The 17,987-nt window shown below is 41.3% G+C and overlaps 1 protein-coding gene across 1 annotated transcript in view; it reads right to left on the bottom strand.

Moving 5' to 3' along the window:
* The window catches only part of Lama4 (laminin subunit alpha 4), a 149,630-nt gene that overhangs the window by 40,068 nt on the left and 91,575 nt on the right, over nt 1-17,987 (bottom strand). Inside the window, exons 13-18 of the mRNA XM_052163517.1 lie at nt 17,582-17,730; nt 14,296-14,437; nt 13,165-13,261; nt 7,470-7,586; nt 5,100-5,279; nt 2,948-3,087 (exon numbers count right to left, since the gene is read on the bottom strand). Of these exons, the coding sequence (XP_052019477.1) occupies nt 2,948-3,087; nt 5,100-5,279; nt 7,470-7,586; nt 13,165-13,261; nt 14,296-14,437; nt 17,582-17,730 (825 nt within the window). The remainder of the gene's footprint in view (nt 1-2,947; nt 3,088-5,099; nt 5,280-7,469; nt 7,587-13,164; nt 13,262-14,295; nt 14,438-17,581; nt 17,731-17,987) is intronic.

The following is a 17,987-nucleotide window of genomic DNA, read 5'->3' as shown; positions in this document are numbered from 1 at the left end:
CAATATCCCCATCCACACCTGCACAGTCAGGGTCCTGGCACAGCCTCTAACTTTGACATATGCCATTTCACTTAATAACTAGGCCGTCCTATGTTACCCACTCAATAGTGTTCTGTAAAATGGCATAATAGACTGGAGGTGAGAAATAAGACGGAAGACGCAAAACACCTTCTAGCCCTTGTCTCTAGCCTTATAAAAGTTGTAATAAGTTCCTTAAGCATTTCCTGTGATGTGTCTCAGAAAGGCAAAGCCCCAATTCAGCACGGCTCTGAGAGGCCCAAGATAACACCAGGAGCTGATTTGACTTGTGAAGGAGTTTTAGGGCATTTGACAACAAGTCTACCCACGCTGTCTGTACAAACCCTTCTGAATAATTAGGTGTATTTACATCAGCAGATATTGATTGGGCTGATGTGGATAGACAGCTAGCTTGAGATTCCATTCCCCAGTGCTTGGGGCACGGCTGTCTCCGTCTGTTGTCTGTGGAGTAGAGATCGATACATCCCAACAGTCAATCAGGCAGCGTGTGGGACTGAGGCCACCGGTGGAACTGAGAGTCTGAGAAGGCTGCGAGAGAAAGCATCTCCTTTGAAGATGAGAGAGTGCCCAGTGGCTAGGCACTCTTGTCTTTAGAAAATGACTTTTTTTTGTGATCAGGACTCTAATGTTATAACTCAATATAAATTATATTGAACTCTATCACCAAGAAAGCACTAACGAAACTTTGTTTTAAGATGCCTCTTGTTTTTTCTCTTTTAGATAGTTTCACTGCATTGTCCTAGAAATTTCTCATGCCTTCAGGATGGCTTTAAACCTCTAATCCTCTGTCTCACCTCCCCCCCCCCCATTTCTGCGATTATAGGCGCGTGCCACCACACTCAGCTTAAAATGTCATTTCTTGATGTATTTTTAGGATAATATGTTATGAAATATTCACAGAGCTATCCAAATAAGGTAATTCATAACGCAGGAGCCTTTATTACATAGTGCTCAAAAGTCACATGTAATTACCAAGAATAAGCCACAGCACTGTACAACAACTGATTTCTTATTCTTGTTTCTATGAGTCCCTGGGTGTATGTTTGCTGTAGTATAATTTTCTTTCTTTCTTTCTTTCTTTCTTTCTTTCTTTCTTTCTTTCTTTCTTTCTTTCTTTCTTTCTTTCTTTCTTTCTTTCCTTCTCCTTCCCCTTCCCCTTCTTCTTCTTCTCCTTCTTCCTCTTCCTCCTCCTCTTCCTCCTCCTCTTCCTCCTTCTCTTCCTCTTCCTCCTCCTCCTCTTCCTCCTCCTCCTCTTCCTCCTCCTCTTCCTCCTCCTCCTCTTCCTCCTCCTCTTCCTCCTCCTCCTCCTCCTCCTCTTCCTCCTCCTCCTCCTCCTCCTCCTCCTCCTCCTCCTCTTCTTCTTCTTCTTCTTCTTCTTCTTCTTCTTCTTCTTCTTCTTCTTCTTCTTCTTCTTCTTCTTCCTCTTCTTCTCTTCTTCTTCTTCTTCTTCTTCTCTTCTTCTTCTTCTTCTTCTTCTTCTTCTTCTTCTTCTTCTTCTCTTCTCTTCCTTCTTCTCTTCTCCTCCTCCTCCTCCTCCTCCTCCTCCTCTTCTTCTTCTTCTTTCCTCCTCCTCCTCTTACTCCTCCTCCTTTTACTCCTCCTCCTTCCTTTTTTTTCTTCTTAAGACAGGGTTTTTTCTTAAGACAGGTTTCCGTGTAGCCCTGGCTGTCCTGGAACTTATTCTGTAGACCAGGCTGGCTCAGACTCTGAGATCCACCTGCCTCTGCCTATTGGGTGCTAGGACTAAAGTTATGTATCACTATGTCAGGCTAGTTTTGGTGAAATTCTTAATTGAGAAAATAAAGCCACATAATTTGGTTGTAAAAAGTAAGTCTGATCTATAAATCAATAAAAACAAATTAAAGAGAGGCCCAAGCACGAGTCCTCTTCTGGCACTTGGGGATGTGAATTGGGTCAGGACCTGCTCTGACAATGCTGGCTCCAGGTGTCTCATTGCTTGGTGGCCTCTGTGACAAAACCTCAGATGTCCACCTTTGCTTAGTTTTCTTCCACTTGTGATTCCTTGGTTAAGTTTGCAGAGCAATCAATAAAACTTTCACATAATATGTGTAAAATTTTGCAGATGGGCAGATAGGCAGATGGGTAGATGGACAAGACTATTCCATATATTAACTGTAGTAACACAGCAATTAAAAATGAGTAATTCTAACATTGAGTTGAGTGTTTTGATTGAAGCTTAAATGGGTTTCTGTTGTTTATGAACTTTTCAGACTAGAACTTTGTGGTTAATTCTGGTTCCATATTTGGATAACCATGTGACTTAAAAGATGATGAATGCAAGCCTTCCTTGGTTTACTTTTTAAAAGACTTCTTTATTTGCATGTTTCCTGAGATATAATCTTGCCAAGAAGACCAGTGGCTGGGAACTTGCTGTAGGTGAAGCTGGCCTTGAACTTGCTGTGGTCTCTTATTCCCTTTGCCTCTGAGTGCTTGGACTATAGTCATATGCCACCAGACCCTACCTTTCCAAAGCTTCTCAGGTGACTCTAGTAACTAACATAATAGGAAGGTGAAAGGCCTCAGGGGTTAGAGCTCAGAGTAATTTCCCATCATTCCCTGTAGTTCAGCATCATTTTGCACCATTCCCTGGAGCTTAGCGTCATTTCCCATCATTCCCTGGAGCTCAGCATCATTTCCCATGATTCCCTGGAGCTCAGCATCATGTCCCATGATTCCCTGGAGCTCAGCCTCATTTCCCATGATTCCCTGGAGCTCAGCCTCATTTCCCATGATTCCCTGGAGCTCAGCCTCATTTCCCATGATCCCCTGGAGCTCAGCCTCATTTCCCATCATTCTCTGGAGCTCAGCCTCATTTCCCATCATTCCCTGGAGTTCAGACTCATTTCCCATCATTCCCAGGTATCCGATGACACCTCTCACCACATACCTTGCTGGCGACACTCCTGGTCTGAGCAATGAGCTCTCGGATCCTCTGGATGCTGGCAGAAACGTTGCTTGCAGGCCGCTTCTGCTCCACAGTACGAAGCTGATCCAGTAGCTGGGGGACAACCTCGGTGAGATTTCTCACTGGAATAAGGAAAACGGGTCATTTGAATATTTAATTCTATTTTAAAAATCAGGTGAGGTCCAGCAAACATGTTCCCTCTGGTAGATCGATGGGCATCAATTTTAACCTTACAAAATTAATAGCAGAGCTCAAGGCATAATCCATTCTGTTCTTTTCTGTGACATTTAGAGCACATATTGATTTATGAGTGGAATGTGGTGCATGCTGACTTGCAGCGTACATTCTAAAGGGCAGGCTTCATGACAAACATACAGATGTTCCTTTAGTCATATAGCTTAGGTTCCACATGTCTATAATATGGACTGATACAACAGGTGAAAAGGATTTTACTGATGTACACTGCTGCGGCTGCTGTTACAGTGGAGATGGAGTTAGACAGAGGAAACCAGGAACATGAAGCCGAAGTTGCCTTTGCCATAGAGAGATAGGGCAGCTTTGCAGCCTCTGATGAGGACCCAGGCAAGGGGACATGGCAAGCAAGATCCCACCTGCTGATGGAAAGGTATACAACACAGACTTCTCACTCTCTTCATATAGATTCTTTCTAAAGTCTCTTACATTATGATATGTTGCTTAATTTACTTTGTTTTATATCACCAAACACTATTTGAGAAAAACACAGTAGCTTGAGACAATTTCAGTCAGTGCCAGCTTTGGTGCTTATTATGACAACATGGTGGTTTGAATAGGAATGGCCCTCAGAGACTCATCTGTTTCACGCTTGTCCCAGAGGGAGTGGCACTATTAGGAGGTGTGTCCTTGTTGGGGGAAGTGTGTCACTGTGGAGGTGGGCTTTGAGGTCTCCCACACTCAAGTTTTATGCAGTGTGAGCCTCAGCTCCTCCATCACTAAGTCTACCTGGGTGCTGCCATGCTTTCTGAACCTCTGAACCTGTAAGCCAGCGGCAATGAAATGTTTTCCTTTATAAGAGTTGCCTTGGTCATGGTGTCTCTTCACAGCATAGAAACCATAACTAAGACAGAGAACTCAATAGTACAAATGAAAGATGAAAATTAATTCAAAACAGAGAAATCAATGCAAATACTGAATAACACAGAACAGTCCCCAACCCTTGGAAGGATCAGCTATGGGTTCACGACTATTTTGAGTTGAGAGGTTTTGTGTAAAGCTACTCTGGAGTATGGTTTGTAGAGAATGACTAACAATCCCATCACAGTTTGTCATGACAGTGGTAGACACTGATATCCAAGAGATTATGAAGATTTTGAATAAAAACGTGAGCATGGAAAAGGAAATTCTCTGTTATTATGTGATTTTTAAACTACATATACCAAATTACATTAGGTAGACATTAATAGATATCATTGTCACTGCTATAAAATTGTATATGTGAATTGCCCAAGACACATAGTTGGCAATTTTTGGCAATAATTTGATTCACTCAAGCAAGCAGAATATGAATGTGAGTTAGATCAATATCATTTACTAGATTTTTTCCTCTTAAGTTATTTACTCTAACATTTGATTAAACTTTTGTGCTAAACTTTTGTCTTAACATTGATAAGGATATTTGCTACTATTATAACTGCTGCCATGTATTAAAAAAACACTTCCATCAATTTAACTATAGAATTACTTGTACCAATGTACCTATCTGTAAATTTATGTATATTTTTCTTTTTTAAAAAGATGTATTTATTTAGTCTATCTGCATGTATACCTGCATGCAGACCCCATTATAGATGGTTATGAGCCGTCATGTGGTTGCTGGGAATTAAATTCAAGACCTCTGGAGGAGCAGCCAGTGCTCTTAACCACTGAGCCCTATCTCCAGGCCAATTTATGTCTATTTCATGTAGGTACATAGATAAATCTAGACTCTAGGTAAACACATAGATGAGCAGAGTAAAATATTTCTCTTTCTAATTTCTACAGCCTTCCAACCTAAAAGGCAAATGGTGCACACTATTTTTTAATCTCATCAAAAGCTTTGTAGAGTTTAATGGCCAACTCTTCAGGCAGGCAAGATGGTGAAGCTTGCAGGAGATACCTGCGTCCCGGGCGGAGTCCACTGCAGTGTTATATGCAGAAGAGTCAAAAGTCTGCAGGTTCTGTGACCAGCTGCTGAGGTTGTTAGCCATCGGTGTGGTGACCTCTTGGACGGCCATTGTTGTCTTGTTAGCTTCCTCAATGATGAGTTTGGACTGGCCCAGGCGCTGGTGGGCGTCTCCTGCACACAGAGCAGAGGGATGCTTCATTGACTGGAGAGCACGGATGGATGGATGGCATTTCAAACACTGGGGTGAAATGGACCTCAAATTTTGGGCATTGAAAGGAGACTAAGATGTTTAAATATATGATGACTGCGTTATAAGTTATAAGAACCGGAATATAATAAATGGCATTGATATGAGTTGGTAAGACTCTGCAGTCCCCATAATTCCAAAATGTTTACCTAAAATGTTTTAAAATTAGGAAGCGAATTATAAAACCAAACCAATAACAACAATCAGCAGGAGCAATAAGAAACCTTAGTATTTCTTTAGGTTAGGGGAATATAATAAATGGCATTGATATGAGTTGGTAAGACTCTGCAGTCCCCATAATTCCAAAATGTTTACCTAAAATGTTTTAAAATTAGGAAGCGAATTATAAAACCAAACCAATAACAACAATCAGCAGGAGCAATAAGAAACCTTAGTATTTCTTTAGGTTAGCAATCTGGTGTGACAGAAAGTGACAGAAAATGCACATGAAGTTCCAGCTTCTATGACATTCACATCTGAACTTCACCATAAAAACCTTTTACGGAAAAGTAATTTCTTATACAAGAACTCTTTCTGTAAAAATGATGCTACATTTAGAACAGAAGTCAATTGTTAAGAAAAAGCCTTTTACAAAAGCAAAACATGGTTCAGAAAAGATCTAATGTTAAGATCCAAGTTTCACTAAAAAATTGTTACATATTTGGGATGGGATTTCCCAGAAGCCACGTGAGGTCAGAAGTAGCAGAGCACATCTGTAAGCCAATTCTCTATAGCAAGTTGACAAGCAGAGACAGGAGTGTCCCTAGAAGCTTGTGGACCAGCAGGGGGCAGCAAGGATTACCACAAGTTTGAGGCCAGTCTAGCTAGGGTACATGTTAAGTTCTAGGCCAGCCATGGCTACATGAGCAGACCCCTATCTTACAGAAACAATAAAACAGCCAGGTGTAGTGAAACATATCTGTAATCTCAGTCTTGAGGTAGAGGTAGGAGACTCAAGGCCAGCCTGGTTCACATAGTGAGTTCCAGGAACTAGAGACCTTGTTTTAAACAGCACAGACAGTGAAGACCAATACCTGAGGTGTTGTGCTCTCTCTCTCTCCCTCCCTCCCTCTCTCTCTCTCTCTCTCTCTCTCTCTCTCTCTCTCTCTCTCTCTCTCCCTTTCTTCCCCCTCTCTCTTTCTCTCTCTCTCTCACACACAGAGGCATACATTATACCCACAGATAAAAACTTACTGCACTTTTTACAACTACAGATTTTTTTTCTAAATGATAGTATTATAGGTGATTATTCCTCCTTTCCCCTACTTCTAATGTGGGTTTTCACTTTCTTTTTATATAAGGGTAATGTGATACTTTTGTAATAAAAGTACTTAGTTGATATTTTAACTGCAAGTTTTTAAAGTAAAGAAACACTTTAACTTTTGTGCTCCGGATCCTGCTGGATATTGGTTGGAATCCTGGATCTCCCTCCTATCAGCTGCACCCACTGGAGGAAGTTTCCCAGCCGTGACAAACCTCTGGGTTCTCTTCAGCTTGAAGGTAAACCATGACTCTGATCTCCACAGAACCGAGCCCAGCAAACTCCAGTCACCTATAGCTCTGCTCAGGCTTTTCAGCGCATGCGCACTCCCCTGGCCAGGGCTCCTGAGTTCCGAGGCCGGCTCATGACAGCACAACACACATATCCAGCAGAGGTGTCTTAACTTTTGCTATACTCTAGAGGGCACATCTGCGTCCAATCACAGCCTTTCAAGACACGTTGAGTCCCAAAACAGGCAAGAGAAACACTTTTGTTTCTCTACTTGGCACATTGATCTCCATGCTTATTTGATAAGAACAACTTGACATCTAACAGAGGGATGATAGTTACCATGGAGAAGGCCAATGACCAAATTAGGGCATGCTGTAAGCAAGGACTACTGTCTACAAGAGAGGTATCCAAGCAGTACGAATAGCACAATCGTACACAAACACGTGCAGGCATATGCGTGCAGGCACAGAGCAAAGACGGGAAGAAGACTCTTTTCATTTAATGCTCACCTCTACGTGTTATGGTTACAGCTTTATTTTTAAGGGTAGTTCTTGGAAAGTAACGAACGGTTGTTTTACACCAGAGGATAAACACGCAGAACCTTGAAGTTCTGGATCCTTACCTCTCTCTGCTGCCTGTAGTTGTTTAACAGCATCGTTCAGTCTGTCTCTGAGGGCACCCTTCCTCCACAGGGCTCCTCCCACACGCCTGCTGGTGTCAGCCACTGCTTCATCATTGCCTGAGAAGAAGCAGAGGAAAGTATCAGGTGGTCCATGGTGCCTGAAGGAAGTCTCCATCTCGGCAGCATGACCTCTGACTTGTGTACTGGACACAGATGTACTACTCTAGCCCCGTAGAAACCGATGGTTAGTTCTGGAAAATGGCATTTAGAATAAGAGGTACAAGATAGCAGGAGACTAGTGACACTGGTTGGGAGTGACTTAGTATGCCACGATGCTAATTTTTTTTCTAGAGACAGCCAGGCTGTAACTAATCTCCAATTTATAAAATCCAATTTGTAAATCTCAATTTACAAATGATATAGTAAAAAATATCAGTCTATATGATGATGCATGGTTATAAGAGAATCTGACTATCCCCATCTCAGTTCTCTCGATATAATTTTTATATGTCATGTATCTAAGACATGGCACAGACATTATATGCACAGCTTGGTGAATTTTCATACAGTGAACACAAAATACAGCCACAGGGGCGCCATCAAGACAACATTATGAGCACTTGCCAGGCTCCTGTGGACTCTGTAAGATTAGACAGAGATCACCACTATTTGGAATTCAATCTCTGTCTGCCATTATCTAACTTTAAAGATTTATTTTATTTTTATTTATGTGTATATGTTTGTGTCTCTGTGGGGGTATGTGTATGTTACTGTATATGCTCACAGAGGCCAGCAGAGGGCATTGGCTCCCCAGGAGCCTGTTATAAACTGTGAGCCACCAGAGGGAGTCAAGCTTGTATCCTCTGCAAAACAGTTTGTCCTCTTACCTGATGACCATCTTTCCCTTCACTTTGGAAAGATTTATTTTATTTTTAACTATGTGTGCGTGTGCGTGTGCGTGTGCGTGTGTGTGTGCGTGTGTGTGTGTGTGTGTGTTGTGTGTGCGTGCTGGAGGGTATGTACCCGTGAGTGAAAATATTGTGTCATTTTAAATTCCCCTCAATGACATGACAAAGTACTATGATTTTTTAATATATTTGTTTTGATATCTATCAAGTCATGCCTTGATATCTTTTTTCATTTTCATCAGCGTCTTCCAATTGCAAAAAACAATGGATTTAATTGTGACATTCCACACATGTATATAATATCCTTTTATCATCTTCAATCCTGTATTATCACGTGCTGACCCTCCTCACTGTTCCCTTCCTCTACCCCCAGGCCTTCTTCCTTTCACACATCATCTCTAGTGTTCTGTTTGTCATTGATTAATTATCATATATACTATTATACATATCACCATACGTTAATGTATCATACATATAAACGTACAGACGCAGCCGCTCAGTCCATTCAGTGCTGCTCACGCATGGTACAATTTAGATTCTTTGCTCTTAGTTTTCAAGACTGGCTACTGGAATTTTCTCTCTGTTCTCGAGGAAATTCCAGAATTAGTCTATCTATATATCTACAGTGTTACATTGTTTCATTGTTTTGCACCTATAGATACATGGTGTATTGGCTGGTTTTGTGTGCCAACTTGACACAGGCTGGAGTTATCACAGAGAAAGGAGCTTCAGTTGGGGAAGTGCCTCCATGAGAGCCAGCTGTGGGGCATTTTCTCAATTAGTGATCAAGGTGGGGAGGGCCCATCATGGGTGGTGCCATCCCTGGGCTGGTAGGGTTCTATAAAAGAGCAAGCCAGGGGAAGCAAGCCAGTAAGGAACATCCTTCCATGGCCTCTGCATCAGCTCCTGCTTCCTGACCTGCTTGAGTTCCAGTCCTGACTTCCTTTAGTGATGAACAGCAGCATGGAAGGTGAATAAACCCTTTCCTTCCCAACTTGCTTCTTGGTCACGATGTTTGTGCAGGAATAGAAACCCTGACTAAGGCACATGGAGTAGAATTGTCTATTTCACAACATTTGGGTCTCCCAGTGAATATGGTATCTAATGCTTTTTTTAAACTTCTACTTAAGTATTTTATTTGTATTTTAAAACATATTGTACAAAATACTGTGTTCTGCTACTGGGCATCTTTATTCAGTTTTATGCTCTAGTTTTATATGTGCCATGCTTATTGAATTATATTAATTTTTCCCCTTGATATTTGATGCTGTTGAAAACAGTGTTATTTTTAAATGCTAATTTCCAGGGTTTTTTTTTTAATGAAAAAACTAAGCTAGATGTTTATGTATAGAATCGGTAATGGGTATAGCCTGTCTTTGTTTGCAGTCTCATTGGAAAAGCCTTTTCATATTTTATTATGAACATGTTTGCTGGATATTACTTGATTATTCTTTATTAGATTATGGAAATTTCCTTCTGTTCTCTGTTTACTAAGAGTTTAAAAATATTGGATGGGTGCTGTTTTATTAATGAAGTGAAGTGGTAGGAAGGGGTGATCTGGGAGGAGTTGGAGAAGGGGAAGTATATGGCTACATATATATGTATATATGTGTATATATATATATATATATATGTCACATAGATACATGTTGTAGAATTCTCCATATATATATATATTAATTACATATAGAGAGAAAAGAGAGAAAGTAAATAAAAAAGATTTCCTGTGGATAGTGACATGATCATATGAATTTTCTCCTACAGTTTGTAAATATGGTGGGCTACAATATTTTAAATGTTAAACTACCTTTGAAATCCTGTTATAAATTCATCTTCACTTCTATACATAGTGGACTTAATTTGCTAAAATTTGTTTTTTTGAGCTGGGGTCTTATTCTCTGGTCTAAGCTGGCCTTGGCTTTGTAGTCAACCTCCTGCTTCAGCAGCCCCCTGAATGCTGAGATTACAGGCATGAACCACCACACCTGGCTGGTTAGGACTTCTGTGTCTGTAAGAGAACTTGGCTTGCATTTCTCCTTTCTATGACCTACTAAGATTTTGATATTTACATTTAGTTGGCTTTTATAGGAAAAGTTGGAACGCATTTGTTTCGCTATCATCTCTAAGTGTTTGTAAGGTGGTTCTTCCTTCTCTAAGATTTTGAAAGAATTCACAGGGAGCCTGGAGGCGTCTTCCTGGGGCCTCCAGGTTAAATGTCCACGTTAACTTACTCTGTGTATCATTTGTGAAAGGATTTTGGTTTTGTTTGTTTGTTTTGTTTTTGTTTTATGTTTTTTTCCCCTCAAAAATATGCTCTGGGTATGATTTCCAAACTGGGATTATTCTTGAGCAAATCCTAGTGGGCTGGGAAGTTGTGTCTCTTTATCTGAATGGAAGACCAGCTTTCCCAGTAACTAGTCGTTTATATTTCTTGAGAATTAGTGAGTTGCCTCACTTCTTCCCTTCTGTTTCCTACAGTGGGCTTCTAAAACCCACATCCCCCACCCCTGGGGCACCTTCTCACTCTTGAGCATTCCAAGAGTGACTTAACATACTTTTTAGTGACAATGAACATCCCTTCCCATTTTTTCTTTTTTTCTTTTTTTGGTTTTTTGAGACAGGGTTTCTCTGTGTAGCCCTGGCTGTCCTGGAACTCACTCTGTAGACCAGGCTGGCCTTGAACTCAGAAATCTGCCTGCCTCTGCCTCCCAAGTACTAGGATTAAAGGCATGTGCTACCACCACCCAGCTCCATTTTTTCTTTTACGTTTCTGTTTTCAGATATGGCAGATACAGTTTCTGTTTTGAGGCCTGTGACTGCATTCAATGCTACTTTATTTAACTCTGTGTTTAGGATTCCTTGCTAACAATATGAGGAGAATGTATTTTATAAAGGAATGCTTTGCTGAAAGTGCTCCTGATGGACGAAACTACCATCTTTCCAGAAGATTGTGGCAAACTGCATTTTCTAAAGTTTATTCCAGATTGTTCAGCCTTTGTTACAGACAATGAAAAAGACAGCTGAGAAGTGACGATTACTCATCACAGGAAGCCATTTGAAAATCAGAAACACTGACCTGGAATTAGACTGTAGCTGACTACATGAAAACCAGAACTCATATCACAAATGTCCTTATTGCCCAAAGGAGAGAATCCTGTCACGTTTAGGGCCACTCACATGGCCCTAACTCCTTTATGTTGTCCTTTGTACATGGGAAGGAACTTAACCCAAAACAGATTATCAAATATGTGACCAGATCTGCCAAACAGTTGAAGAAGATGATAAAGGAACTTATTGATAAAGGAACTTATTGGATATCAGATGTGGGACTCAGAGGACATGCTATTTCTAGACAGGAAGGTAGTTTTCAGGAGGCCCAGTGACTCAGTAATGATAGGATTCACTGAGAATACATGGGCAGAATCTGCAAGCAGAATAGAATGCTTAAAAGACTAGATTGTAAGGATTGCTATATGCTGGCCCTCCCCACACAACAAACAAAACCATCACACAGATTTCCCAGCACTTAGCTTTTAAAATAGTTTGCTGTTGACATCCTAATTCTTTTTTTTTTTTTCCAAGACAGGGTTTCTCTGTGTAGCCCTGGCTGTCCTGGAACTCACTCTGTAGACCAGGCTGGCCTTGAACTCAGAAATCCTCCTGCCTCTGCCTCCCGGGTGCTGGGAATTAAAGGCATGCACCACCAACTGCTTGGTGGCATCCTAATTCTTTACTGCTAGCATTCTTATCAATTTCCAGAAAGCATATTCAGAATTAGCTCTATAAGACATTAATCTGAATTCTGTAATAAATTAGGACAGAGAAACTTAATAGCATTCTTACGATCTCTGGCTATCTAGAAAGCATAAAATATCAATTGCTTTGTTACTAAGCATGCAGAATATGAAAATCAAAGTGCGATCATTTCTCTAATTTTTTTTCCAGAGGAGGACAAAAAGATAACTTGTGGCTGACTTGAGAATAATCGATCTGATAAAATTTCATAGAGTTCTCCATTTCAAACTCAGCTTGTTTTCAGCTGATTGCTAGAAATCCGCTAGATGCTTCCCAGCTTACTAGCCAATGCGCAAATAGCCTTAGGGATGAGCTCATGACGTCAGAAATGACAACCTTGGTCCACGCAGTTGTTACTCTCGAGGTTTAGAGGGATGGCAGTGTTTCACGGTGCCCTTTCTCTGTTCCATTCTCAGGGTGCCCACTTTCAGAGCAGTGGGGAAATCGCCTTTGCACGTGTCCTCTAGGCTTACCCACTGTGGCAAACAAGCTATAGCAGCGCAGACCCCACCCGGTGGCTTGTGATTCCTTGTCACCCCAGTCAGCTCACACCGGGATGAGTTACGCAGTTACTCGAGCCGACTCTCACAGGGATGCCGCCGCCTCCCTTTAGTGACTTTTAAAACTGTAAAGGTGCTTCTGGGTGATTAATGGAAGATCAGATTGTGGGGAACATAGTTTTCATGTTTAGTGCATTTTATGGCTTTATCTTCTTGAATATTACTATCTTCCTATTAGCCAGCACATTTGATTAGTAGGAATTCCCACCGTATGCTGGGTAAGGATGTTTCCATGCAGTTTCCCTACATGGAAGCCCTTTTTGAATCATAATTTACTTTGAAATGTCATGTATGCTGTTTTGTAGCTTGATTATAAAGTACTGATGTTATTTAGCGAAATATTATTTATTCCTCAAGCCTAGGTTTTAGAAACCTGTGTATATTTATAAGAGGTGGCTACGAAGCAGAAGGAAGAGAAAATGAGATATTTACTAGAATCTGCCTTTGCTTGCAACTCTCTGGCTTGATTGAGAAGGTTGTCGCTTTCATCCTTATGGTAAATGACCTGCGTGTCAATCCCACTCACAGCCTGCAAAACAAGTGGTCAGAGAGGTAAGAACAGCTGGAGAAATGCCAACGTCTCATGGTTTTCAGGTTGAAATGATGTCATTTGAAATTATGTCATTTATCTGCTAAATGCCAAATGAACTTCACATAGCTTCACGTTCATAGCTCAGAACCAAGAATAAAGGGAGAGAGGAGAAAACAATGTCTTGGTGTTTTCAAAGTTAAGCTCTCTTACCCCCAGGACAGTTCAGCAAATCTCGGGGAATGCTGTGGCCAAGGCTTGCCAAAAAGAAACCACTGGATAAGTAATTATTGAATTGGAGAGAGAGAGAGAGGCATGTTTAGAAGAAGCACTTGCCTGAAAATGGTTTCTTTGGAGGCTTTGACAAAAAGAAAAAGAGAAACTAAATAACCAACAGAGAAACAAAGAAAATAGCATCTACAAAGGAGCTCTCATTTGCAAACTGGACTCATCTGGATGAACTTGTAAACCCAAACCATTATGGGACACAGTGCTCTTTCCTTAGTGCTCCTGACCTTTCTGACACTTAAATTTTTCATTGAAACGTCAAAGGTTAAGGAATAATAGAAAACCAAGACACACATATATTATATATATTATATGTAACATATAACATATAATAAATAATACATAATACAATATATAACACACAATATACAATATACAATGTACAATATATATTTCACATATATGCAACACATGTTATATTGTATCATCATGTATACATGTAACATCATGTATATAGATATATATTCCCTGTATATCTATATAGAATATAGTATAGTATATGTATATGTATTATATACTTAATATATATTCTAAGACACACATGCACTCACACAAAAGCAGAAGGGGAGTATTTAGGGAAAGAAGAAAGACTAGTAAGTGGGGAACAATGAAGTGCGGCAGCTAATAAGAGCAAGACAATGGTATTTTTATATATAAAAACAAGAAAGACAGTAGGAATCTGTTCATCAAAACGGGGAGAAGAAAAGGTGATAAACCGCCAAACCCCGAGGTGAAGGAGTACTCACATCATAAATTCGATCAGTGATATTCAGAGCGAGTTCTGCTGTTTCATTGGCTTCACTGACGTAATTGGCGATATTCTCATAGACATTTGATGCAGCCAAAGCCTTCTGCACCAGCCCGTTCATGTCTGAACTGTGCAAATTTCTGTCGGTAAACAATTTTGTTACTTCTCCTTCTCACTTCCATAGGAAACAGGGGCCACACTTAGGGTTTCATTTTGGTACATCAGGGATCACAGATGCTGCCTTCCCGTTTTTTTGTTTTTGCCTTTCAATGCCACCTGTCCTGGAAGGTTTTCCCGAGTCTCCCTTCCTGGGGTACACTATAGTCACATCCATCTTCCTGTACTGCCCCAAAGGTGTCACAATCCCCTTTGGCTCATGGCAGCTGTTGCTTGGCAGTAGCTGCTAAAAATAGGAATGGTGATTTTAAGTGTCCCCTGCCCCTCTTTGCAAAGGTTTATTTAAGTGGTGCAGGTTGGACATAGGCCAGAAGCCATATGCCGCTACCTACATGGGACCCAGCTGTCACCCTAGAAGGCCAGCCCTGGGGAGGCTGCAGAGCTTGCCAGGCACACACAGTGGTGGGCTAGGGTCTGTCTGATTCCCTGACAGCCACAGCTCAGCGTAGCCTTCCCTCTGTCCTGAAACACCATGTTCTCTGCATTTATCCCTTCCGAGTTCGGGTAGGGTTCAGGGAACACTCGTGAGAACCTGTCACACACGTGTTCTCACATACATAGGAGAATAGCCATATATCTTCTAAGGATTCACACAGGCAGAGCAAGGACCCGCCGTGTAAATGATTGACATCCTATGCTTGCATCTCCTGAACTTCAGGATTTATAGTTAAACTATTTCTGAACTGGACTTAGAAAATGTATTATAACATTTACTTTTCTGACCCGTAATTCCCCTCCCCCTCTATTTGAGGCAGGGTCTCTCTACATAGCCCTGGTTGTTCTGGAACTCACTATGTGGATGAGGCTGGCCTTGAACTCAGGCCTCTGTTGCCTGTGTGCTAGGATTAAAGGTCTGCACCACCATGCCTGGCTAACCAACACTTGTAATCCTCTATCATGTAAACACACTCTCACCTTCACAGCTCATCCTGCTTCCTCTGTTTTGCTGACTCTCAGGTCCAGTAGCTCCTTACTTTCTCCGAATTCCAAACACTCACAGCTAATATCACTTTGTTTACCATTATCCTGCAAATGGTGACCTTCTATGCCTAGACTATTGGACACTGCAGATCCTACCCAGTGCTTTTTCAATCACAGAACTGATGAGCACAGTGAACTCTTTCTTAGCCTCCACTGTCTGGCCCTGTTTGCGCCCAGGCTGAGCAACTCCCTCTGTATTTCCTTAGCTGCTTCTCTCATTGTTTGACTCAATCATCAGCCAATCTGCCCTGTAGCAGGCCTGACTTACCCAATGGGCAGAGTAAGGATCCACAAAAATAGTTCATTTTAATTTTTCCAAATAAGAATGAAAAAATGAAAACAATAAAATGATACTGTCTTCATTTTATTGTAGCCATGAAACAGCTTGTTTTTGATAGAGAAAAGAATCAGTTACGGCAAGAGTCATGCTATATGAAGGTGTGTCCCTTCCATATGCTCTCTACCTTCCCTTCCTGGGACCTCCCCTAAGACATGGCATCAAGAGTAAAATATGAGGAAAGTAATCTCAGCATTCAGAAAGCAAAGGCAGGAGTTTCAAGCCAGTCTAGGCTGAAGAGTAAGACTCCGAGATCTTGTCCAAGAAATCCAAACAAACAAATACAAAGCACCTAGGATGCACAAAGCCTGGGTTTGATCCCCAATAATGCACACAACAGCACAGCAGCACACACTTGTAATCCCAGCCCTTGGGAAGGAGAGGCAGGAGGATCAGAAATTTAATGGTGACTTTGTTTATACAGAGTTGGAAGCCAGTCTAAGTTATGGGGGACTTTGTAACAAAACGAAACAAGCTCCCTACTCCACAAAAAGAAATAAAAGAAAAAAGTGTGTACACCAGATAAAGGTTGAGGAATTTTCAATGTTTACATGTTGAGGGTGGAGGTCTATAAATTTTGAATGTTTCCATGAAGAGATTGAGTCAGAAACATAACATCAGGTTGGCTGACATTTGTGCCTGTGGAGCCAGTAAAACATGAATAACTTTCACGGAACCCTGCCAGAACCCCACTATAGAATGGGAGTTAGAGAAGGGTGCCCTCTGTACCTGCTAGTGGGACCTGGGCACAGTAAAGATGAAGGAATCCCGAGAGAGTCAGAGGATGGCTCAAAACTAATCACCAATCTGCGATGTCAACAAAACGGATGTTTTATCTAAGTCCCTTTTATTGCTTTCCTTCAAAGTACACTTCTTAGGGACACAACACCACACTGAATACAACTCTGTAGCACACCAGTGCTGTCATTGCTTTAAGCTTTCATGCTTTCTGTCTCTTCTTCTCTTGTTCTTCCACTCCCCTCCTCTCCCCTTCACCTTTCTCCTCTCTTTCTCCCTTCCTTCCTCTCTCTCATTCCCTAAGCCACCCCCTCCCTCCACTCAGTCAGGAGTAATGTCTAAAACTTATGGTGAGGGAGTATTAAAGGATGACGTGGATTTGGAACGGACGTCATTCTTAGGCCCTTACCCTTGACCTTTCCAGGTGCTGCCTTCTGTAATGATCTCATGACTTACTTATTTCAGGGCCATGAATTCAATTCCAGTCTTTCAGCACATTTCAATTACCATTAACTAGGTGGCCAAAGGGTGTGTGACTCTTTTCTAGGTGCTGTGAAGGAAACTGTCAATTGATCTTCTTTTTTTCTCTAAACAGGAGTTAAATTAAACATTTCCTGCTGGACACTGAAGAAAGTTGAGTATTTAGCAGGAGTCAGTTGCCAACGATGCTAACTCCTAACCAGTGACTTATGATATTTGGATACAGAATGTAAATTCTGGTTATAAAATAAGTAGGTAATGACGGTTGAATTACACACTGTGTAGGGATTTAATTTCTTGCCCCAGTCTCCTTATTGTGGAACAGATTTCTTTTGCACCCTTGCCTAGAGCACAGGTTTCTAGTCTCAAAGACTTTTAAAAGAAAGCCTCCCAGAAACCATTGCAAAAAACCGATGACTGGCTCCGAGCAAACAATTAACAAACCAAGTAGCAATCAAGCCGAGTGAAGCCCAACCTACTTGCTGCGTCCTAGTGACTCTGGTATGGAACCGACTACAGATGTCTCACTTGGCCCGTGTAAACGTTTGCATTTCTAAAACAGCGGTGTTACCTGCTTAGCTCATCGGCTTCCCGTTGAAGGTTGTATGCGTGGTCCGTCGCTTCCTGGACTAAGTCATAACCGAGGTTACTCAGGTTGGAGAGTTTCCCTTGCAGCTCAGTTTTGGCTCCATCTATTTCTGCATAAATCCCAGATGCATTCTAAAGAAAGCAAAAGCAAATGAAATGACGTGAGTTTAGAGAGTTGTAAAAGGGTTTCCTCAGATAACAACAAAACTGACCAGTTTACTTCTTGTCCGTTTCAGGCTTAAATTACTGTACAGAGGGTTTATGTACCTCTGCATCTTCCTGCCCTTCTGTTTGGAAATACATCCTACAGGAATTTCTAACTTCTTGGGTGAGACAGTGTTCCTGTAAGTCTGTTATCCATCCTTACTCTACTTTAATCATGTAAAGGA

The sequence above is a fragment of the Apodemus sylvaticus genome, chromosome 19, assembly GCF_947179515.1.
Source record: "Apodemus sylvaticus chromosome 19, mApoSyl1.1, whole genome shotgun sequence".
Lineage (NCBI taxonomy): Eukaryota > Metazoa > Chordata > Mammalia > Rodentia > Muridae > Apodemus > Apodemus sylvaticus.
Note: the sequence above shows the minus strand (reverse complement) of the source record. Positions and strands in the feature narration are given on the sequence as shown.